The sequence below is a fragment of the Chinchilla lanigera genome, unplaced genomic scaffold (assembly GCF_000276665.1).
Source record: "Chinchilla lanigera isolate Chin_1 unplaced genomic scaffold, ChiLan1.0 scaffold00012, whole genome shotgun sequence".
Classification (NCBI taxonomy): Eukaryota; Metazoa; Chordata; class Mammalia; order Rodentia; family Chinchillidae; genus Chinchilla; species Chinchilla lanigera.
This window is the reverse complement of record NW_004955413.1, coordinates 26,432,288-26,450,882: the sequence shown is the minus strand read 5'-3', so window position 1 is coordinate 26,450,882 and position 18,595 is coordinate 26,432,288. Positions and strand designations below refer to the sequence as shown.

At 41.9% G+C, this 18,595-nt stretch overlaps 1 protein-coding gene across 1 annotated transcript in view; it reads left to right on the top strand.

The window, feature by feature from the left end:
* The window catches only part of Slc25a17 (solute carrier family 25 (mitochondrial carrier; peroxisomal membrane protein, 34kDa), member 17), a 50,354-nt gene that overhangs the window by 23,276 nt on the left and 8,483 nt on the right, over positions 1-18,595 (top strand). Inside the window, exons 2-4 of the mRNA XM_005379328.2 lie at positions 7,549-7,609; positions 10,705-10,771; positions 11,625-11,776. Coding sequence (XP_005379385.1) covers positions 7,549-7,609; positions 10,705-10,771; positions 11,625-11,776 — 280 coding nt within the window. The remainder of the gene's footprint in view (positions 1-7,548; positions 7,610-10,704; positions 10,772-11,624; positions 11,777-18,595) is intronic.

Genomic DNA, 18,595 nt, shown 5'->3' with positions numbered 1-18,595 from the left:
TCTGCCCTGGTGTGTGCTTGTTGCTTAGCTGTGTTCTGCTGCCATGTGCTGTAGCTCTCTGCCATGTGCCAGTCTGCCTTGTAATCTGCCAAGTATGGACTGAAACCTCCACAAACTGTAAGCAAAATAAACCTTTCCTTCCTTAATTTTGGGCGTCAGGTATTTTGTCCCAGCAACGAGAGAAAAGTAACCAAGACACCCCCCCCACACACACACACACAGAGTCTTGCTGTGTAATTTAGACTGACCTGTACTCACTGTGTAGCCTAGGCTGGCCTCAAGCTGGCCTCAAACTCAGTGATTCTTCTGCTTTAGCCTCCCAAGTGCTGGGATTATGGGTGTGCACTACTGCGCCTAGCCTACTGACTATTATTTAAGATGAGATTTCTCTTTTTAAGGAGCTAATGAACCTTTCTCCTGAGAATTCTCCTTTTCATAATTATTTTTAAAAACCTGTATGAATTATTTGAAAGGCAGCACCTTAAAGGTATTAATCAGGTGATAAGAACATAGGGAATGCACACTGAGTGTGGTGGCACACGCTTGTAATTGCAGCTGTTAGGAGACTGAGGCAGGAGGACTGCAGGTGTGAGCCCAGGCTGGGCGATTTAGGGAAACCCCTTCTCAAAATAAAAAATAAAAAGGACTAGAGATGTAGCTGAAAATTCAGTCCCTAGTAACACATACCAGCAAACGTACACACAGAAAAGGAAAGGATAAGAAGGAAAAGATAAAGACAAAGGGAAAAAAGAAGGAAAGAATGTGGGGGCACTGAGACTGGAGAATAAATATGGGCAGAATCTTGGGGCTGTTACAGTGGTTTCTGCCCAGACTTTTTAATAAATGTGGATTCCCAGTGGAATGTGTTATAAAAGTGAATGAGAAATAGTCTTATAATCTTGCTCTTCTGACAAGAAAATCAGCTTTTCCAACTGTGGTGCTAAATTGGGGAGCATCTCTGAGATTTTGAAATCCCAAACCTTCACTCAGATTATACCCCAGATTCTTACTACATGAATGACATAAATAAGCATGTAAACTAGATTTAATTAATAGAACAAATCATTAAACTTAGAGTATCTCAGGTGGGTGAGGCCCAAAAGTTTCTAGTGGAAAGTAGCACAGTTTTTCCCACAAACATTCATCTCCATGATGTGCAACAGAATATCCAAAATAAGTTCTCAGGGGAATGAGCAATTCCAGACTGACACAGCTCAGGAGAAATACAGCACTGGGACTGAGAACAGTGGACAGCAGCAGCAGCAGCAGCATCCCGGCGTGGAATCAGAAAGTGGAGTTTTCAGTCACAGTCCAAAAACATTATTTAGTAAGTATAAGGGAAAAAGAGAAGGAGGCACAAAAAGGATGAATACCCAACACATGATTTTGGCTGGAAAGGGTAGTGGGTTACAAGGCAGTTGACTCCGGTAGGTTCTAGGTTGCCCAGTGAGTAGCAAACAAACACAAGTCCTGGGACAAAATGTTGCCGTCAGAATGAGTTGAACACCAAATTCGAGGAATCTGAGCGCAGTGGGGTAAGGAAGGTCTGACTGTGAGAGGAGGCTGCTGTTGGATGTAGCTCAGTGGCAGAGTGCGTGCCCTGCGTGCACAAGGACCTGGGTTCAGTCCCCAGTACTGCAGAAAAAGGTGATCGCTAAAAGACAATAAAGCTTTGTTAGTAATGTAGTATTTTTCATACTTTTTTTTTTGTCTTTTTTGAGACAGGGTCTCGCTATGCAGTTCAGGCTGGCCTTGAGCTCACTTTGTAGCCCAGGCTGGTCTCTAACATGCAGCAATCCTCCTGCCTCAGCCTCCCGAGTGCTGGGATTACAGGCGTGCGCCACCACTCCCGGTGTATTTTTCATACCTAACAGCATGTTTTCTGAGTTTGGCCAGAGGACTCCTTTATGTGCTTAAAAGTTATTCTGACCTTGAAAGAGCTTTTGTTTATGTAGTTACAACAATATTATATTAGAAATTAAAACTCAAATCATTGATAGTTATTTATTAAAATATTGAATCCATTACATATTAACATGCAAATTTTTAAAACTGTGTTTCCCACTAAGTAGAAAAATGGCATCATTTTATAATTTTGCAAACAGATGATACCTGGGCCCTTTTATCTCCTTCTGCGTTCAGTCTGTTGCAGTCACACACATTTATGTAACCTCTGGAAATTTTCACTTCACACTGTGAGAGAAAGAGAACGAACATGGCAAGTAGGGTCTTATTAGCCCGTAATAATGTTTATGGGAAGCGTTTCATACTACAGACTCCTTGAAAGGCTGTGGGCATGTTGAGGGACTCCAGACTATCCTTTGAGAATTGCTAGGGTGTGTTACTCTCTTGCATTCTTTTAAAAAATTCTTTAAAATTTTTTTGTCCTTTTTTGAGACAGGGTCTTGCTCTGCAGTTCATGCTGGCCTGAAGCTCACTTTGTAGCCTAGGCTGGCCTCGAACTCGCAATGGTCCTCCTGCCTCAGCCTCCTGAGTGCTGGGATTGCAGGCATGCGCCACAATGACCGGCTCTCTCTTGCATTCTGATGCCTTTAAAAAAATATTTGTTTTTTTTCCCATTTCAAAACTAAAAACTAATAACATATTGGTTATTAAAACAATTATATAGAGCTGGGGATGTGGCTTAGGTAGAGTGCTTGACTAGCATGTCCATGCCCGTGGAGAGAAAGAGAGAGAGAAATTTTCTCCTTCCCCCCATATAGTCACTGGGAAGAATTCATTTCATTTTTCCAGATTGTGTGTGTGTTTATGTTGTGTGCCCTTTATGTGTGTAACGGAAGAGCAGAGTTAAAGTCATAGGTATGTTGGTTGAAAATTGTTGGGAACTGAGGGAGAACGATGCACAGTAGGATGAGGACACAGGGAGATGTCGGTTCTAACCCTGCGCCTGCCGCTCTGGCCTCCTTTCCCTGCCGAAGGGACCGCACGGCTCCGTGTGCCAGGGAGCGCAGCACTGAGCTTGTTCTTCCAGTGCACAGGGAGTGACTGAATGGGAGGGCTGCAAGGAGGGGACAGAATGTTTTTGGGAAGATACAAAGAAGAGCGCTTCTCTGGAAATAGATTCTTTTAAACTATAATTATTGTCAGCAACAGAACTCCTACACAAATGGTTAGAATTCTGTGGGACTTAATAGATTTATTTTATGCCTCACAGCAGCATTGTACACTGTGGTTATTGTCCCAGTATTTTGTTCTTTCTAATTTTGTACAAGTGAACAAACTGTCCTCAGGGAAAAAGGAAGGAATTATGTCAAGAGGAATTTAATTCAAATTCTGAAAAATGATGTGTTTAGTAAGCTTGGCATAAGACTCACATAAATAATAAATATTTTGCTGCAGATAACAGCTGCTTGTAAAAAGTCACCTTTGTGTTTGCTTGGTGAGGAGACAAATATAGCAAGTCCTGATGTAAAAAACACCCTTGTTCCAAGTTTACCCTTAGTACTTAGAATACATATTTTTATAGGTAATTGAATTTATTTGTAGGTGTGTACATTCATTAACAAGTTTAAGGCTCATACTACACTGGGCTATCGGCTGTATTTTCAAACTAGTCCACAAAAAAAATTGATACATAAGAGTAGGTTTTCTGTTTTTTGTTCTTTTTCATAAAAGTAGGTTTTATATGAGTACTTTTTAGTAATTCATAGAAAGTTTTCATTAAGTATTTTTGTTTTTTGAGACAGGGTCTCAGTATGTAGTGCAAGCTGGCTTTGAACTCACTATGTAACCTAAACTGGCCTCAAACTCAGCAGCAATCCTCCTTGCCTCACCTTCCTGAGTGCTGAGATTGTAGGTGTGTGCCACACACCTGGCTGAATAGTTGTTTTTTTTGTACCAGGAATCGAACTCAGGACCTTGTACTTACCAGGCAGGCACTGTGCCACTGAGCTATATCCCCAGCTGTTGTAATTTTAAATGGTTGACTTTTTTTATTAGGTGAATTCCACCTCAGTTAAACAAAAAAGCCCCTTGATGACAGACTGGCAAAAAAAATCCTTAGATACCAAGCACAGTGGCACAGGCATGTAAACCCAGCACTAGGGAGGCTGAGGTAGGGGGATCAAAAGTTTGAGGCCATGGGGGCTGGGAATTTAGCTCAGCAGCAAAGTGCCTGCCTGGCAAGTGCAAGGTTGGAATTTAGCTTAGCAGCAAAGTGCCTGCCTGGCAAGTTCAAGGTCGTGAGTTCGATTCCTGGTACTGGAAGTAAAACAAACCAAAAAAAAAAGTTTGAGGCCAGCCTGAGCTACATAGAGACCCTGTCTCAAGCACCTTTCACCTCCACATCTCCAAATTCCTCAGTGAGAGACTGCTTAACCCTGTGGGTTTTCACTCTTCTACTGGCCCCCATGGATTTCCCTTACTTTCTTGTGAGTTTAGCTGGGCACTTTAAAGGGTGCCCACTGTATTATGGTCAGTATTTCTAGGTGTTTTGCAGCACATTGTCTAAGGCCAGCTATTACTGGAACTAGAAGCCCACATTTCAACCTTACATTTTTAGCCCTCATATTAAGCTTAGGTTTTATAACAAAGCATAGAGCACATCTACATGTGTGTCCACTTCCTTTAACAGGGTGACACTGTAAGCGGTTAGTTCCCCCTCCAGTACAGCCCTCCTCAGCCTCTGGCTGTGACAGTGATTAGCTTTCTAGGGGAGCTTCATATGCCGACTGGGTGTTTTGGGTTACGTTAGGTGGTTATGTTAGGCGCTTTCCTCAGTATTCAGGCTTCTCCTGGGACCACTGCCCGGCTCTCCTTGTCACAGTACCCAGCTAGTTAAGTGAGAATTGGCCCCAGGCTGCTTTCTGCATCCGCAACCATTTGTAGTAATTCTGTTGTATTTTCTGCTGCTACTATGACACATGACCACTGACTTAGTGGCTAAAAACCATACAAATTGTGGTAGGTCTCTAGATCAGACGAATGCAGGTCTCATGGAGCCAAGACGTGTACTGTAAGAGCTGTGTTCCTTTTTGGAGGCTCTACGGGAAAATCCATTTCCTTGCCTTTCCACCTTCCAGAGGCTGCCACTGGTGCCAGCTTCAAAGCCGGTAATGATGGGTTGAGTCCTTATCAGTGTCACTCCTGCGTCTCTCTGTGATGCACGGGCTCTCTAATTACGTGGGGTTCACTCAGAGAATCAAAAATAATCTCCTTCTTTTAAGGTCAGCTGATAAACTGCAAGGTACCAACTGTTGTATGACATGTTCACTTTCAGGTACTGGAGTCTAGGGTATCCATCAATAAAATCTCCCTCCTGGGGCTGGGGATTTAGCTCAGCGGCAAAGCGCCTGCCTGGCAAGCGCAAGGTCGTGAGTTCGGTCCCCAGTACCGGAGAAAAACCAAAAAATAAATAAATAAATAAAATCTCCCTCCCTGCCTTCCTGCCTCCTCCCCCTGCAACCCCGCCTTTCCTTCATTCTTTTCTGATATTTTGAGACTGGGACTTGCTACATATTTCAGGCTGGCCTCAAACTAAATCCTTCTGAGTGCTGGAATTTTAGGTGCTACCACCACAACTAACATCTGATTTGAATTTTTCTTTACCAGTTCTTGAGGAGATAGCAGACCAGTGAGCTCTGAGCTGACTGTTGTCTTTATCTTGGTGTTTCATTTTAAGATTTTGAGATACATAGGACAGGCCTGTTTAAAGCTGGCAGAGAAGAGGGGTAGAAGTGGCCCAGTTGTTTGAAAAAGTGGTGTCCAGGCCAGACTTTGCCGCATGGAGCTGCCCTGTGCATATCGGTGCGGCAGCATGCAGCGGGAAACGAATCCTACAGTTTAATAAATGGAGTAGGCTTTCTCTAGCTTCCCAGCCTCGTCTTCCTTAGAAATTGCCCTCACACTGAACAAGGAGGCTGGAGTCATGGATTCAGCAGGACTTAAACACCTTTTGGGTCCAGCGTTTGTGGGTTACTTTCTTTGGTAAGACAATGAATATTATTCACTCGTTACTAGAAAATAACATTTATATTGGACTCTTTAAAAATATAAATAAACATAAAAAAGCATAGAATGAATTGAACACATATTGGAGAATCTATGCAAAGGTAAGGAATTGATGTTCTCACAATGTAGGAGTTAGGTTTCACCATGCACTCAATTGCTGCGAAAGAGATACAAATGGGTTCTGTGGGAACCTAAGAGCTGAACAACCTTGTAACTTGATGGGAAAGAGAGGGTAGCATTTAATCTGAATTTTTGTTTTGTTTTGTTGGCTTTTTGAGAAACACTGCATAGTCCAGGCTGGTCTTGAACTCACTGTGTAGCTCAGGGTGGCCTCAAACTCACAGTGATCTTCCTGCCTCAGCCTCCGGAGTGCTGAGATGACAGGTGTGCACCACCATGCCCAGCTTTAATCTGAGTTTTGAGGAATACTAATGTTACACTGCAACACTCACTTGTTAAGCAGGCTTACCTATTTACGTAAATAAGAGCCCCAGAAAAGTTTTGTACTTTATATTGATCCAGTTTCTAGTTGTGATTATTTTGTATGAGATCAGTAGCCTGATTTTATGCCTGATGCAATACACTGTGGGGTTTGTATCTGGGTTGAAATCATAAACAACTGGAAATGTCATGTAGATAATTTCATCCCTTGTGGATGAAAATGCTAAATGCTTGTGGTTTTTACTTGTTTTAATGGAAACGCTAGTTGTTCAGAGTTTTTTCCCATTGATAATTTGTGTCATTTTGTTACCTGGGGTGAGTTTTTATATTTATTTGTCTGTCTGTCTGTCTGTCTGTCTGTCTGTCTGTCTTTTTGAGACAGGGTCTCTTTATGCAGTTCAGGCTGGCCTTGAACTCACTTTGTAGCCCAGGCTGGTCTTGAACTTGCAATGATCCTCCTGCCTCAGCCCCAACCCCACAATGCTGGAATCACAGGCATGCGCTACCACGCTCAGCTAAGAACAGTATGGTTCTTATGTACCTTTTCACTTTGTAGTGACCATATTAAGCACAAAATATAGAAGCACAAACCTGTTTACTTAGTGAATGTTTTGGTTTGGAACTATCAGAGAACAAGCATTATAGCAGCAACTGATCTGTAAGAAGTTAACCATTCATTTACCTGCTGTCTTTGTGTGCTTTTGTGTGTGTCCTAGGTTGCAGATGGGTAAGTTTGTTGTTTGTAGGGAGTTACTACATTTCTTTTCAGTGTCAGAGAGAGAAGAGAGCTCTTCTGGAAAATTAAATTCCTCTGTTTAAGAGTATAATAATAGGAGCTGGGCATGGTAGCACACGCCTGTAATCCCAGCACTCGGGAGGCTGAGGCAGGAGGATCACTGCAAGTTCAAGTCCAGCCTGGGGCCAGCCTGAACTGCATGGTGAGACCCTGTCTCAAAAAGACAAAAAAAAAAAAGGAATATAATAATAGAAGTTTGAATGATAATAGTTCTACTAGATTAAAATATATGTTTTTGTTCACTGAAAAGCTGATTTAACCAATAATAATGATCTTTTATTCAGTTAAAAGTTGTGGTTCACTTTGTTTGTGATGACTAAAACATTTTTCAAACTTTTCAGGGAAGTGTGACTGCAATGACAGTGTTCTTTCCCTTGGATACAGCTAGACTTCGACTTCAGGGTGAGTATTAACCATATTCCTATACATATGATGTTGGGAAGCGAACATCTTTGCTGGTGAATTCTACATTCTTTAGCTCTCCAGGGTTGCCTGACTTTAACCAGTGTCATCATTGTTTCCTGATTAGCAGAGAGTCGTCCGTGGATGAGCCCAAGCCTTACTCATTTTCCAATCTGAGACGGCCTGAGTGGGCTTGCATGAATAATTTTGAATCATTATGACTTTTTCTAATAAGCCATGACTTTTTCTCTTTTTTTTTTGCAGTGCTGGAGATTGAACCTAGGGCCTCACACATGCTTGAGACTGAGCTACACCTCCAGCAGCTCTGGCTTCTTAAGGCACAAAGTAGAGCTTTTTGAGGGAAGTAGATTTTCTGACAGGAGGGAGAACCGGAGTCGAGGCATGTTGTCCTGGTTTCCTCGTTAGCTCTGTAGATTCTGCAGTTCACTTAATTCTTGTTTTTTTTCTCGCAATTTTTTATCTTAAAATTTTAAACCAGTGCTGGAATTTGCATAAACAGATGCCTCAGATTATCTTTGAATACTAATTCAAAGTTGAATACTGTCTTTGAATACTAAGTCTTTATGCCCACTGTCTGTGGTTAGAGCTTTTGAATAGGTAATAATTTTATGGTTCAAAAAGCAAAATATGTAAAGGGGCTGGGGAGATAGCCCAGTGGCACAGCGCCTGCCTAGCAAGACAAGGTCCTGAGTTCAATTAGGTACCAAAAGGAGGGGAGAGCAAAAAGCAAAATATGTAAAAAGATATATGGGGTAGAGAACATTCACTGCAGTCTGCCCTGCCCTCCCCATGGTAGTCAGTGTTCGCTTTGTGTGGTATTCCTTTGGTGTCATCAGGCTTTCTCATTTGAACATCTTCAGAGTGGAAGGTGCAGCCCCCGAGTGGAATTCACACCTGTAGTTGCAGCTATTTGCAGGGCTGAGCCGAGAGAACTGGGTGAGCCCAGGAGTTTAGGGCCAGGCTGAACAGCGTATCAAGAGATTCCCCATCTCTGTTCTCTGACACAGGGTCTCTTGTAGCCCAGGCTGGCCGCCTACCTCTTCTTCCCAAGTGCCCCACCTTTTTAAATTAAAAAAAAAAGAAGAGGGCTGGGGATGTTAGCTCAGTGGTAGAGTGTTTGCTTAGCATGATGAGGCCTTGGGTTCAGTCCCCAGCGTGAGTGAAGGAGAAGAGAAAAAGGAGCGGGAAGAGGAGAGGAGAAGGGAAGGGAGGGGAGGGGAGGGAGCTGCACTATTTGGAGTCCATCATAGTGTGGGGGTGACTGAGTGATGATCAGCCTTTCCTACTTCCCCGAGTAGCCTTGCAGACTTTCCTCATGAGATACCAGCAAATAATATATATTCTTAATTTTCTCCCTTAGTTAAACAAAAAGCATGCTTTCACTATTGGTACTTTGCATTTTAAGTTTAATACCATGTTTTAGATGTCTTTCAAATCAGCATATCCTGCCTTACAGCTGCAGAGTGTTCCATGGTGTTGAACCTATGTTCCCTGCCCCACCTTTGCATTCTTGGGTTGTTTTCACTGTTTTGTTATTACAAATAGGATGTAAGTATGGATTTGGGTTTTTTTTTGTGTGTGTCTTTTTGAGACAGGGTCTCACCATGCAGTTCAGGCTGGCCTTGAGCTCACTTTGTAGACCAGGCTGGTCTCGAACTCACAGTAATCCTCCTGCCTCAGCCTCCCAAGTGCTGGGATTACAGGTGTGTGCCGCCACGCCCAGCTTTGGGTTTGTTCTTTTTTTTTTTTTTTTGGTTTTTCTCCGGTACCGGGAACCGAACTCACAACCTTGTGCTTGCCAGGCAGGCGATTTTGCCGCTGAGCTAAATCCCCGGCCCCCTGGGTTTGTTCTTATACCACTTTGTTTCTCCAAATTCTCTTATAGAAATTCCCAGACATGGGATTACTGTATCAAAAGGTAGATGTATTTGTAATTTTGATAGTTATTGCCAGGCTGCCTTCCCTTCTGGTTTATTAATTTGTCATTTCACAAGCCACACTGTGCCCAACTCTTAGGAAGTTGGTTAATTTTCATATTTTTATGTTCTCAAATTACTTTTCAGGCATGGGTAGGAATTTTGAATTTAATTGAGATAGGTTTTGTTTTCAGTGAGAAGCAGAGTTTTCATCTTTTTGGGAGTTTTTCCCCCATGTTAGAGATGGAGCTCAAGGCCAAGCACTTGAAATTTAAGGCTTTTTTGTTTCATCTTTTGACTTGATGATACTGGGGATTGAATCCAAGTGCTCCACACTGAGCTGCATTCCTAGCCTTTGTTTTTTTATTTTTTAGTTTCAAGACAGAATCTCACTAAGTTGTCCAAGCTGAGCACAAGCTTGTGATCCTCTTGCCTCTGCCTCCTAAAGTGCTGGGATTACAGGCTGAAACTTGTTTTAATACTGAATTTGCTTTTGTGTCTGTAACTCTTTTTTTGTTTGTTTGTTTGTTTGAGACAGGGTCTCACTATGCAGTTCAGGCTGGCTTCAAGGTCACTTTGTAGCCCAGGCTGGTCCTCGAATTCTCAGTGATCGTCTTGCCTCAGCCTCCCGAGTGCTGGGATTACAGGTGTGCACCACCATGCCCGGCTTGTAGCCTCTTTTGTGAAAGAAAGATAGTAATTTATTTTTTCTCTGTTTTTTGGGTATTAGGATAAAACTATGAATATATATCACTTTAGAAAATAAGAGCTTTATAAAATATAAGAAATAAGTGCCAGGTATGGTGGTGCATGCCTGTAATCCCAGCTCTCAGGATGCTGAGGCAGGAGGATCACAATGAGTTTGAGGCCAGCCTGAGCTACCCAGCAAGACTCTGTCTCAAAAATAAATAAAATACAAGAAATAAATTTCTGCTTTATTTTGGAAAGAAGGAGTTTAACTACAATCCTTCCTGAATAACAGGCGATGTCCAAGGAATGTGTAGTTGGCAATTTAGCACAGGAAAATCTGAGGCAATCTAGCTAGCTGAAAGAATAGGGTGAGAGATCACGCAGGTGAGGTAGATGACATTTCAGTGAAATTTGCTGATGCTGGAAATAATAATTCTCTAAGTTCAAACGTATTCTTTGGTCTTGTAGTTGATGAAAAAAGAAAGTCCAAAACGACACACATGGTGCTGCTGGAGATCATTAAAGAAGAAGGCCTGTGAGTACTTCCTCATCTCATAGCTGTGTTAAACAGAGCGGCTCACGAGAGTCCTGAGCCTCCAATGCACCGGAACTCTGCCGGTCTCGTAGCTTTATTACGGTGTGAAGTTGTGACTGCCTGGCTCTAAGTGCCTAATTGTTTTTAGTTCTTAACAATCTGTGGTTAGCCATTTGATTCTTTATCAGGGAGTCTTCCAGAAAACCAGTGCTTTGTTTAGTGTGCAGTAAATCCAAGATGATAGTTCTTTAGTTCATTCTTACCAGATGCATTCAGACAAATTGTGTCCCTATTTTTTTTTTAATTTGGAAATAATTTCAGATTTACAAAAAGTTGCAAAACTGAAGTTGGTACGAGGAACACCAGTGTATGCTTTACCCAGGTTTACCAGTTGTTAACCTTGTTTCCCTCTGTTTCTCCGCTTGTGCCCACGCTTCCCCTGCGTCCTGTCTTACACACGCACACACACCCCACACACATTTTCAGGAGTGTTTGAGAACAAGTTAAATGCATCACATCCTTTTAGCCCTATGCCATTGGCTGCTTGCTCGCTTGCTCTTTCATTTCATTTTTTCCTCCCTCCCTTTCTCCCCTCCTTCCTTCTTCCGAGACAGGCTGTCACTGTGTAGTCTAGGCTGGCTTGACCCTCCTATCTCACGATCTCTGGTATTACAAAAAGAAAAAAAGGAAAGGAAAACAGAATGTTAAGTGTGCAAATGACTTGGAGTCCGTTACAGTAGCTGGGTAACCTGGAAACTATGTGAGGAAAGACCGGCTTTCCCGGGGCTTCTCCGGCGGTTTCTAACAGCTTTTGTCCATGACCTTCACTTTGTTTCTTGTGTTTCTTCCGTAGCCTGGCGCCGTATCGAGGGTGGTTTCCAGTTATTTCCAGTCTCTGCTGCTCCAATTTTGTCTATTTCTACACTTTTAATAGCCTCAAAGCAGTCTGGGTCAAAGGTCAACGTTCTACTACTGGAAAAGATCTGGTAGTTGGATTTGTTGCAGGTAATAAGGTTTTCTAAGCATAAAATATTTTTATATTTTAATATTTATTTTTTGGTTCATATTATCCAATAAGAGATTATTTTAGCACCATGCACGCTACAAAGAGTATAGTTTCCTGGTACATTTTTTCATACATAAGATCTACTGTTGTAACCATTTTAAATTCTGTAGTGTTAAATATATTTACGTTGTTTTGAAGCAAATCCCTAGAACTTTCATGTGCAAACCTGACTCTATACTCCTTACATAAACTCTCCTTTTCCTGTGCCTGGGCTCTGGTAGCCACTCTTCCACTTTCTGTCTTTAAGGATTTTGCTTTAGATGTCTCATATAGATGAAATCATATAGTACAGTATTTTTTTTTCTGTGACTGGCTTATTTCAATTAGTATGATACACTCAAGGTTCATTCACGTTGTAGCATGTGACATATATTTCCTTTTAAAAAAATATATACCCGGCATGGGTAGTGCATGCCTATAATCCCAACACTCGGGAGGCTGAGGCAGGAGGATTGCTGTGAGTTTGAGGCCAGCCTGGACTACATAGTGAGTTCAAGGCCAGCGTGGACTACATAGCGAGACCCTATGAAAAAACATTTCTTTTATGGCTGGATAATAATCTTTAGTATGTGTATATCTCATTGTGTTTATTCACTCATCTGGACACTTGGGTTGCTTCTACCTCTTGGCCTTTGTGAATAGTGCTGCTGTGAATGCAGCTGTGCAGGTACCTCTTTGAGGGCCTGCTTTGAGTTCTTTGGGGTGTATACCAGAAATGGGATTCCTGGGCAATGTGTATGTCTGTGTTTAGTTTTGAGGGATCCTTCAGGCTGTTTCCATAGCAGTAGTGCCGTTGTAATACCAGCGGCAGCAAAGAAGCTCCAGTTTCTCCACTTCCTTACCAACACTTGTTATTTTCTGTTCTATGATAGTAGCCGTCTGATGGGTATGAGGTGATGTGCCATTCTGGTTTTGAGTTTTGTTTTTCTGATGTTGAACATCCTTTTCATGTGCTTGTTGCCATTTTTGTATCAGTGCAGAAGTGGCTCTTCAAATATTTTGCTCAATTTTTTTTTTTTTTTTTGGTCTTTTTTGAGACAGGGTCTCACTATGCAGTTCAGGCTGGCCTTGAGCTCACTTTGTAGCCCAGACTGGTCTCGAACTTGCAACGATCCTCCTGCCTCAGCCTCCCGAGTACTGGGATTACTGGTGTGCGCCACCGTGCCCGGCTTTTTGCCCAATTTCTAATCAGTTGATTTTTTGGCCTTGAGCTGTGCAAGTCCATCCATACATATATATCATCTATATTTTTGTCCCTGCTGTCAGACATAGCTCCTCAGACCTTTGGAATTTGACCAGACCTGAGTGTATCCTAGTTGGGTGGTGATTGCCAGACCGGCCAACCATGTGATTGGAAGGAGGGCAGAGGGGGCAGGTTGAGTTCTGGCACCGGTATGCCATCAGGCCGGTATGCCCTGCTCTTCTGCTTCTGTGGCTTCTGTGCTCACCGAGAGTGAGTTTCGTCTCTTCTGGAAGGTGCTTCTGCCGGTTGTCACTGTTACTGTAGGCAAAGCGTTATGGCATGAGTGTCCCCCGTGCCAAGCTGTGATCTGTGACAGCACCAAGCCTTTTAGTAGGAATTCCATTCCTCTGCAGGGACTATATTCTGCCTGAAATAGGGTTGGCGCGTATTTCACCTTAGACTCCTTAGTTTAAGTATGCTCCTTAAGTCAGAGATTGCCTTTTTTTTTTAATCCCTGCATCCCCAGAGGCCTAGCACAATGCCTGGGCAGAGTGCTAACTCACAATAAAGGGCTGCCCTTCCTGTAGTCTTCTCACTTTGCTAAATGCTCTCCAGTTGCTTCCCGTATCTCTTGAGTAGACGTCAGAGCGCTTACGACAGTGCTTTGACGTGACCCGGCCCTCCTCTTATCTCTTCACCCACACTGCGCAGCGCCATGGTCTCCTCCCTGCCCGCTCCTGCCACGTTCTGTCTGTGCCCACATGTGTCCTCTGCTGGTAACTGCATGGTGGACGCTCACACCCTTAAAACCCTTGATAGTCTCTGTCCCACTTTTCTGCTTAAATTTTGCCCTTACTCTTTATCTTGTAACACTGTATAATTTACCCGTCTATCTTGTGTATTCTTTCTTACACCATTAGATGATAAGCTTCAGATTTCATTTTTTATTTACTGCTGTGTCCTTAGCACCTAGACTCTGGCCTAGCACAGTGATTTCTGTAATCTCTATTTTTAAAATTCATATAGAATATTTGTACTGATTTTGGGGGGTAGTTTTATAATTTGATACTTGTATACAATGTACAGTGATCAAATCAGGGTAATGAGCCTTTGCATCTTCTCTGATAGTGTCATTCCTGTGTGTTGAGAACCTTCAAACTCTTCTCCAGTTACTTTGAAACGTGTAGTAAACTGTTCTAAACTGGAGTGACGCCACGGTGTGATGGAGATTGGAACGAGTTCCTTCGTCTCACTGTGCCTGCGCGCCCTTTCCAGCCTCCTGGTGCCCCCACTTTTCCCTCCCTTCCTAACTCTGGTGACCTCACTGTGCTCTCTGCTTCTATGGACCCACTTTTTCAGCTTCCCTGGAGGGACAGAAAGGTACTTACCTTTCTGTGTCTGGCTTACTTCACTTAAAATAATGTCCTCCAACTCCATGCATATCGACACAAAGGACAGGATCTTTTTTGTGGCTGAATAATACTTCATTTCATGTGCACACACACATATTTTCTGTATCCACTCAGCTGTAGGTAGTAGCATCTTGTTTTATTCTATATCATAGCTGTTGTGAAGTGCTGCGGTGAGCCTGGGTATGCAGGGATCTCTCTTGTTACAAGGATTTCGTTTCCTCTGGATTGTGTATGGGTCAGCTTTCCAGTGGTGGGACAACGTACCTGACACCTGCCTTTGAAGAAGACAGGTTTCGTTTGGCTCATGGTTTTAGAGGCTTTAGTCCCTGCCCAGCTGGCTCCCAGGCGGAAACCCCACAGAGGAAGGATCACGCCAGAATGGCCTGGCAGGGCGGGGCTGCCCCCTTCCTGGTAGCCAGGAAGCAGTGTGTGGGGAAGAGCCCCTGGGAGGAAGGGGCCAGGGACTGGGCATAGTTACCAAGGGCACACCTCAGTGACCCCCCCAGACACACCAGAAGGGTGCTTCACTAATCGCCAGGTGGCTCCCGAGCCAGTCAAGTTCACAGTCAAGATTAACATCCCAGATAGCCACTCGGTAGTGGGATTGCTGGATCACACGGTACTTCTTTTTTTGTGGTTTTGTTTTGAGGAGAACTGCCTACTGATTTCCATAATGGCTGTACTAATTTATATTCCCTCCAGCAGTGTATAAGAGCTCCCCTTTCTCTGTGTCCTTCCAAGCATTTGTTACATTTTTATTATCTTACTTTTTTAACTGATACTAAAAACATAAAACTTATACCACGAAAACCTTTACGCATGTTGTTAGGATAATGAAATGTTTCTGTCTTTTTGATAATAACCATTCTAACTGGGGTGAGATATTTTGTTGTTTTGATTTGCATTTCTCTGATGATTGTACACATATAAAATACATATGAGAATATCATTAATATCAGTAGAAACAGTCTCTATAGCTATTGGAAAAAGTTTACCAAGGGAAACAATTGGAGTGAAACAATTCCTATCTTTTGAGGTTTTATATTTTTTATATTTTTAATTTTTTTTGTTTGTTTGTTTTTGGTTTTTTTGGTACTGGGAATCAAACTCAAGACTTTGTGCTTGCCAGCCCAGCGCTTGTGGCACTGAGCTATATGCCCTGGCCTTTCAAGGTTTTTAAAATTAATGTGATTGCTATAAATGCACACCCATGTTTATAGCAGCACAGTTTGTGATAGCTGAATCTTAGAAACAGCCCAAATGCCCATCAACCGATGAATGGATAAAGAGGATATGGGTTTTTTTAGTCAATGGAGTATTAATTATTACTAATATTCTTAATTATTACAGTTAATTGCCATAAAGAAGGATAAGCTTGAGACATTTCTAGCTAAATGGATGCACCTTGAGTCCATACTCTTAAGTGAAATAAATTGGACACACAAGAAAATACTGCATTATAGCTCCAGTGTGAGAAACCAAAAGTATAAATAAGGACCAAAATATATAATAGATATGGTAAAATAGGAAGAAAATATTCAAATAGGAAGGGGCACTAAGAAAGGGAGAGGGGAAAAGGAAGGAAGGGAAAAGGAAAAAGTGAGAAAAGAAGAAAAAAATGGAAACAGCTTTTGTAAATGAGAAGAGGGGTTGAGGGGGAGGGGAGGGGGAAAATAGAAAGGATCAAGTTACAGGTACAAAAGAATCAAGTACAGGGACAAATCCCCTCTGCTGAATGTGATCATTATGTATACCTAAAGTGTACCAATAAAATTAATTAATTAAAAAATTATTTAAAAATCAGTGTGCTTAATCATTGGGCATTGAATTAGATCAGTGGATCTCAATTGAGGCTGATTTTGATTTACAGAAAACATATGGCAATGTCTGGAGGCATTTTTGGTTGTCACCATGTGCACGCTGTGGGACTCCAGTGAGGAGAGGCCAGGGCACTGCTAAGCAGCCTATACAGTAGGACACGTGCACGCCGGAGACTCATCCAGCCCAAAATGGCAATATTGTCGCAGTTGAGAGACCCTGGATCAAAAAATTTTCTAGGACTTTGTAATTCTGAGATTCTCAGATTCAAAGTCTTTTTTCTAACCACAGACAATTCCTTGTAAATTATTTTTTGTTTTAAACTTCTCTTCATAACATGTTTTTCTATGTTAATAAGTACACATTTTTAGAACAATTAGAACAGCATTTTCACTTCCTCTGATAAGCCCTACTGGCACATTATCACTGAGGAAATGAGTTTCATAGTCACTAAGGGAAACTAGAAATATTACTGTTATTCAAATTCTGTTTGCAACTTAGAAATTTAATATTAATATTTACTGCATTTTCACAGGAAAAAAACTCATAAACACTCTGGAAGAATTTGGGGACAGAACCATACCGATTAGTTAAATGAAGAAGATAGTTGGCATTTGATGAAACTGGAATCTTTGCCAGTAACTCTTTGAGTGCCAGGGGTATTGTCACTGTTGTGAGAGTTCAGAACGCACTTCCTGCCCTCAGCCCTTACTCTGGCCGGTCAGGTTTGTTCTTGCCGCGTATCAAGTTAAATTTCTTCCCAGGCCTGGAGTCCGATGGCTGGGTTTGGCTTTTTAAAAAAATTATATTAGTACATTGTAGATGTAGATAGTGATAACATTCACCATAGGGAATTTGTAGCTGTGCCTGATACATCTTGCTTTCTCTTCTTTCCCCATTCTCGTCCCCTCCCTTCAATCTTTCTTCCCTTCTGTATAGATTTGGCTTTGGCCTGCCATTTTCTTGTATCAGTGATCATTAGGTATATTTTCCAGGGGCAAATATTCCTAGTTGGCATATTTCATTTTCATGTTCTCTCTAACCAAGGTGGCTAACTGCGGTAAACTGTTTGTTTTTAAGATTTAAGAAGTAAATAGCTGTGTTCCTGTTATTCCTTCTGTAGAGATGGAGGGAGAGCTTCCCCTTCACCCTCTGAAGGTTCGCAGAAATGAACCGGGGGGTAGTCAGATAGCAGAAAAGGCACACTCGTTTGTTCAGCTTGGATGGGGGAATCACAGGAGAGTGACTGCCCAGTAACTCAGTGAGGTTCAGATGCTTAGATGCCCTTCTCCAGAGAGGAGAGGAAGATAATTTTTGAGAGTCAGTAAAGAGTTATTAGGGGGAAAGAGTTGGACAGGAGACGGCCAAGAGACTGTGAACGTTCTGTCGAGGTGCAGCAGCATGTGACCGCCCTGTCCAGGTGTGCAGATTTCTGCTGTCCTTCTGTAATAAGGTAGGAAAGCTCAGGAAGGGGACGGGAAGGCAAATTGTTTCCCTCTTGCCAGATGGTCTTTGGGCAGATAAGCGAACATCAGAGTCAGGCTTTTTCCAACATGTGCTGATCTTCAAGGGCCTCTAATTTAAGATAATCAGCGTACCAGGGTACTGAATTTTGGGGTGCTGGTCCCCAGAACCCTACACTTGAATTGGTGAATGCTTTTACATGTTCAGTTACTGTTCTTCTTAATTTTGGTTCTTTTTTTTTTTTGTAAATAATTTGTTATTTTAAAAGAAAAGAATATAGAATCATAGACATTCAAATAAGGAGAAAAATAAGCTCCTGTCTTTAGATAGGTAAAGTACTAATTAGTATTCCCATTTTTGGGCTGAAGTCATGTCCGTAGATTATAACTGCTGAGAATTTTCTATACAAACTCATAAATAAGCAGACAGTGTTCTTTATCTTTCCAGCCTGCCATGCATTATTAAGAGTTGGAATTAGTATTCATCGATCGTTTGTGGCATGTTTCACCTCCATGGAATGTTTTCTTTTGCTTGATTATATAAGTTGCAAATTTTAGTAAAGTTTTTGGAATTCATAAATTATAGCGGTTAAAAAGTACCTCTTAATCTATCTTGACTCAGAAGATGAAAAAATGTACTAAAAGAACTCTGACATACAGGTTGTTTTTGTAAGGACTGTGTGCTCTTAAGTAATGTAGTGCACTTTGTACAGAGGTTGTTCTTAGAACCCTTTCAGTCCTTTGGCTATATTAGTAATGGAGGTGTGAAAACAAGTTTAAATTATGGTTAAATTTTAATCTTGGCTGCCTTGTCTCTAACTTGTCCTGTTGTATGCTTGCTTCTTTTTTTTTTTTTTTTTTTGGTTTTTTTGAGACAGTCTC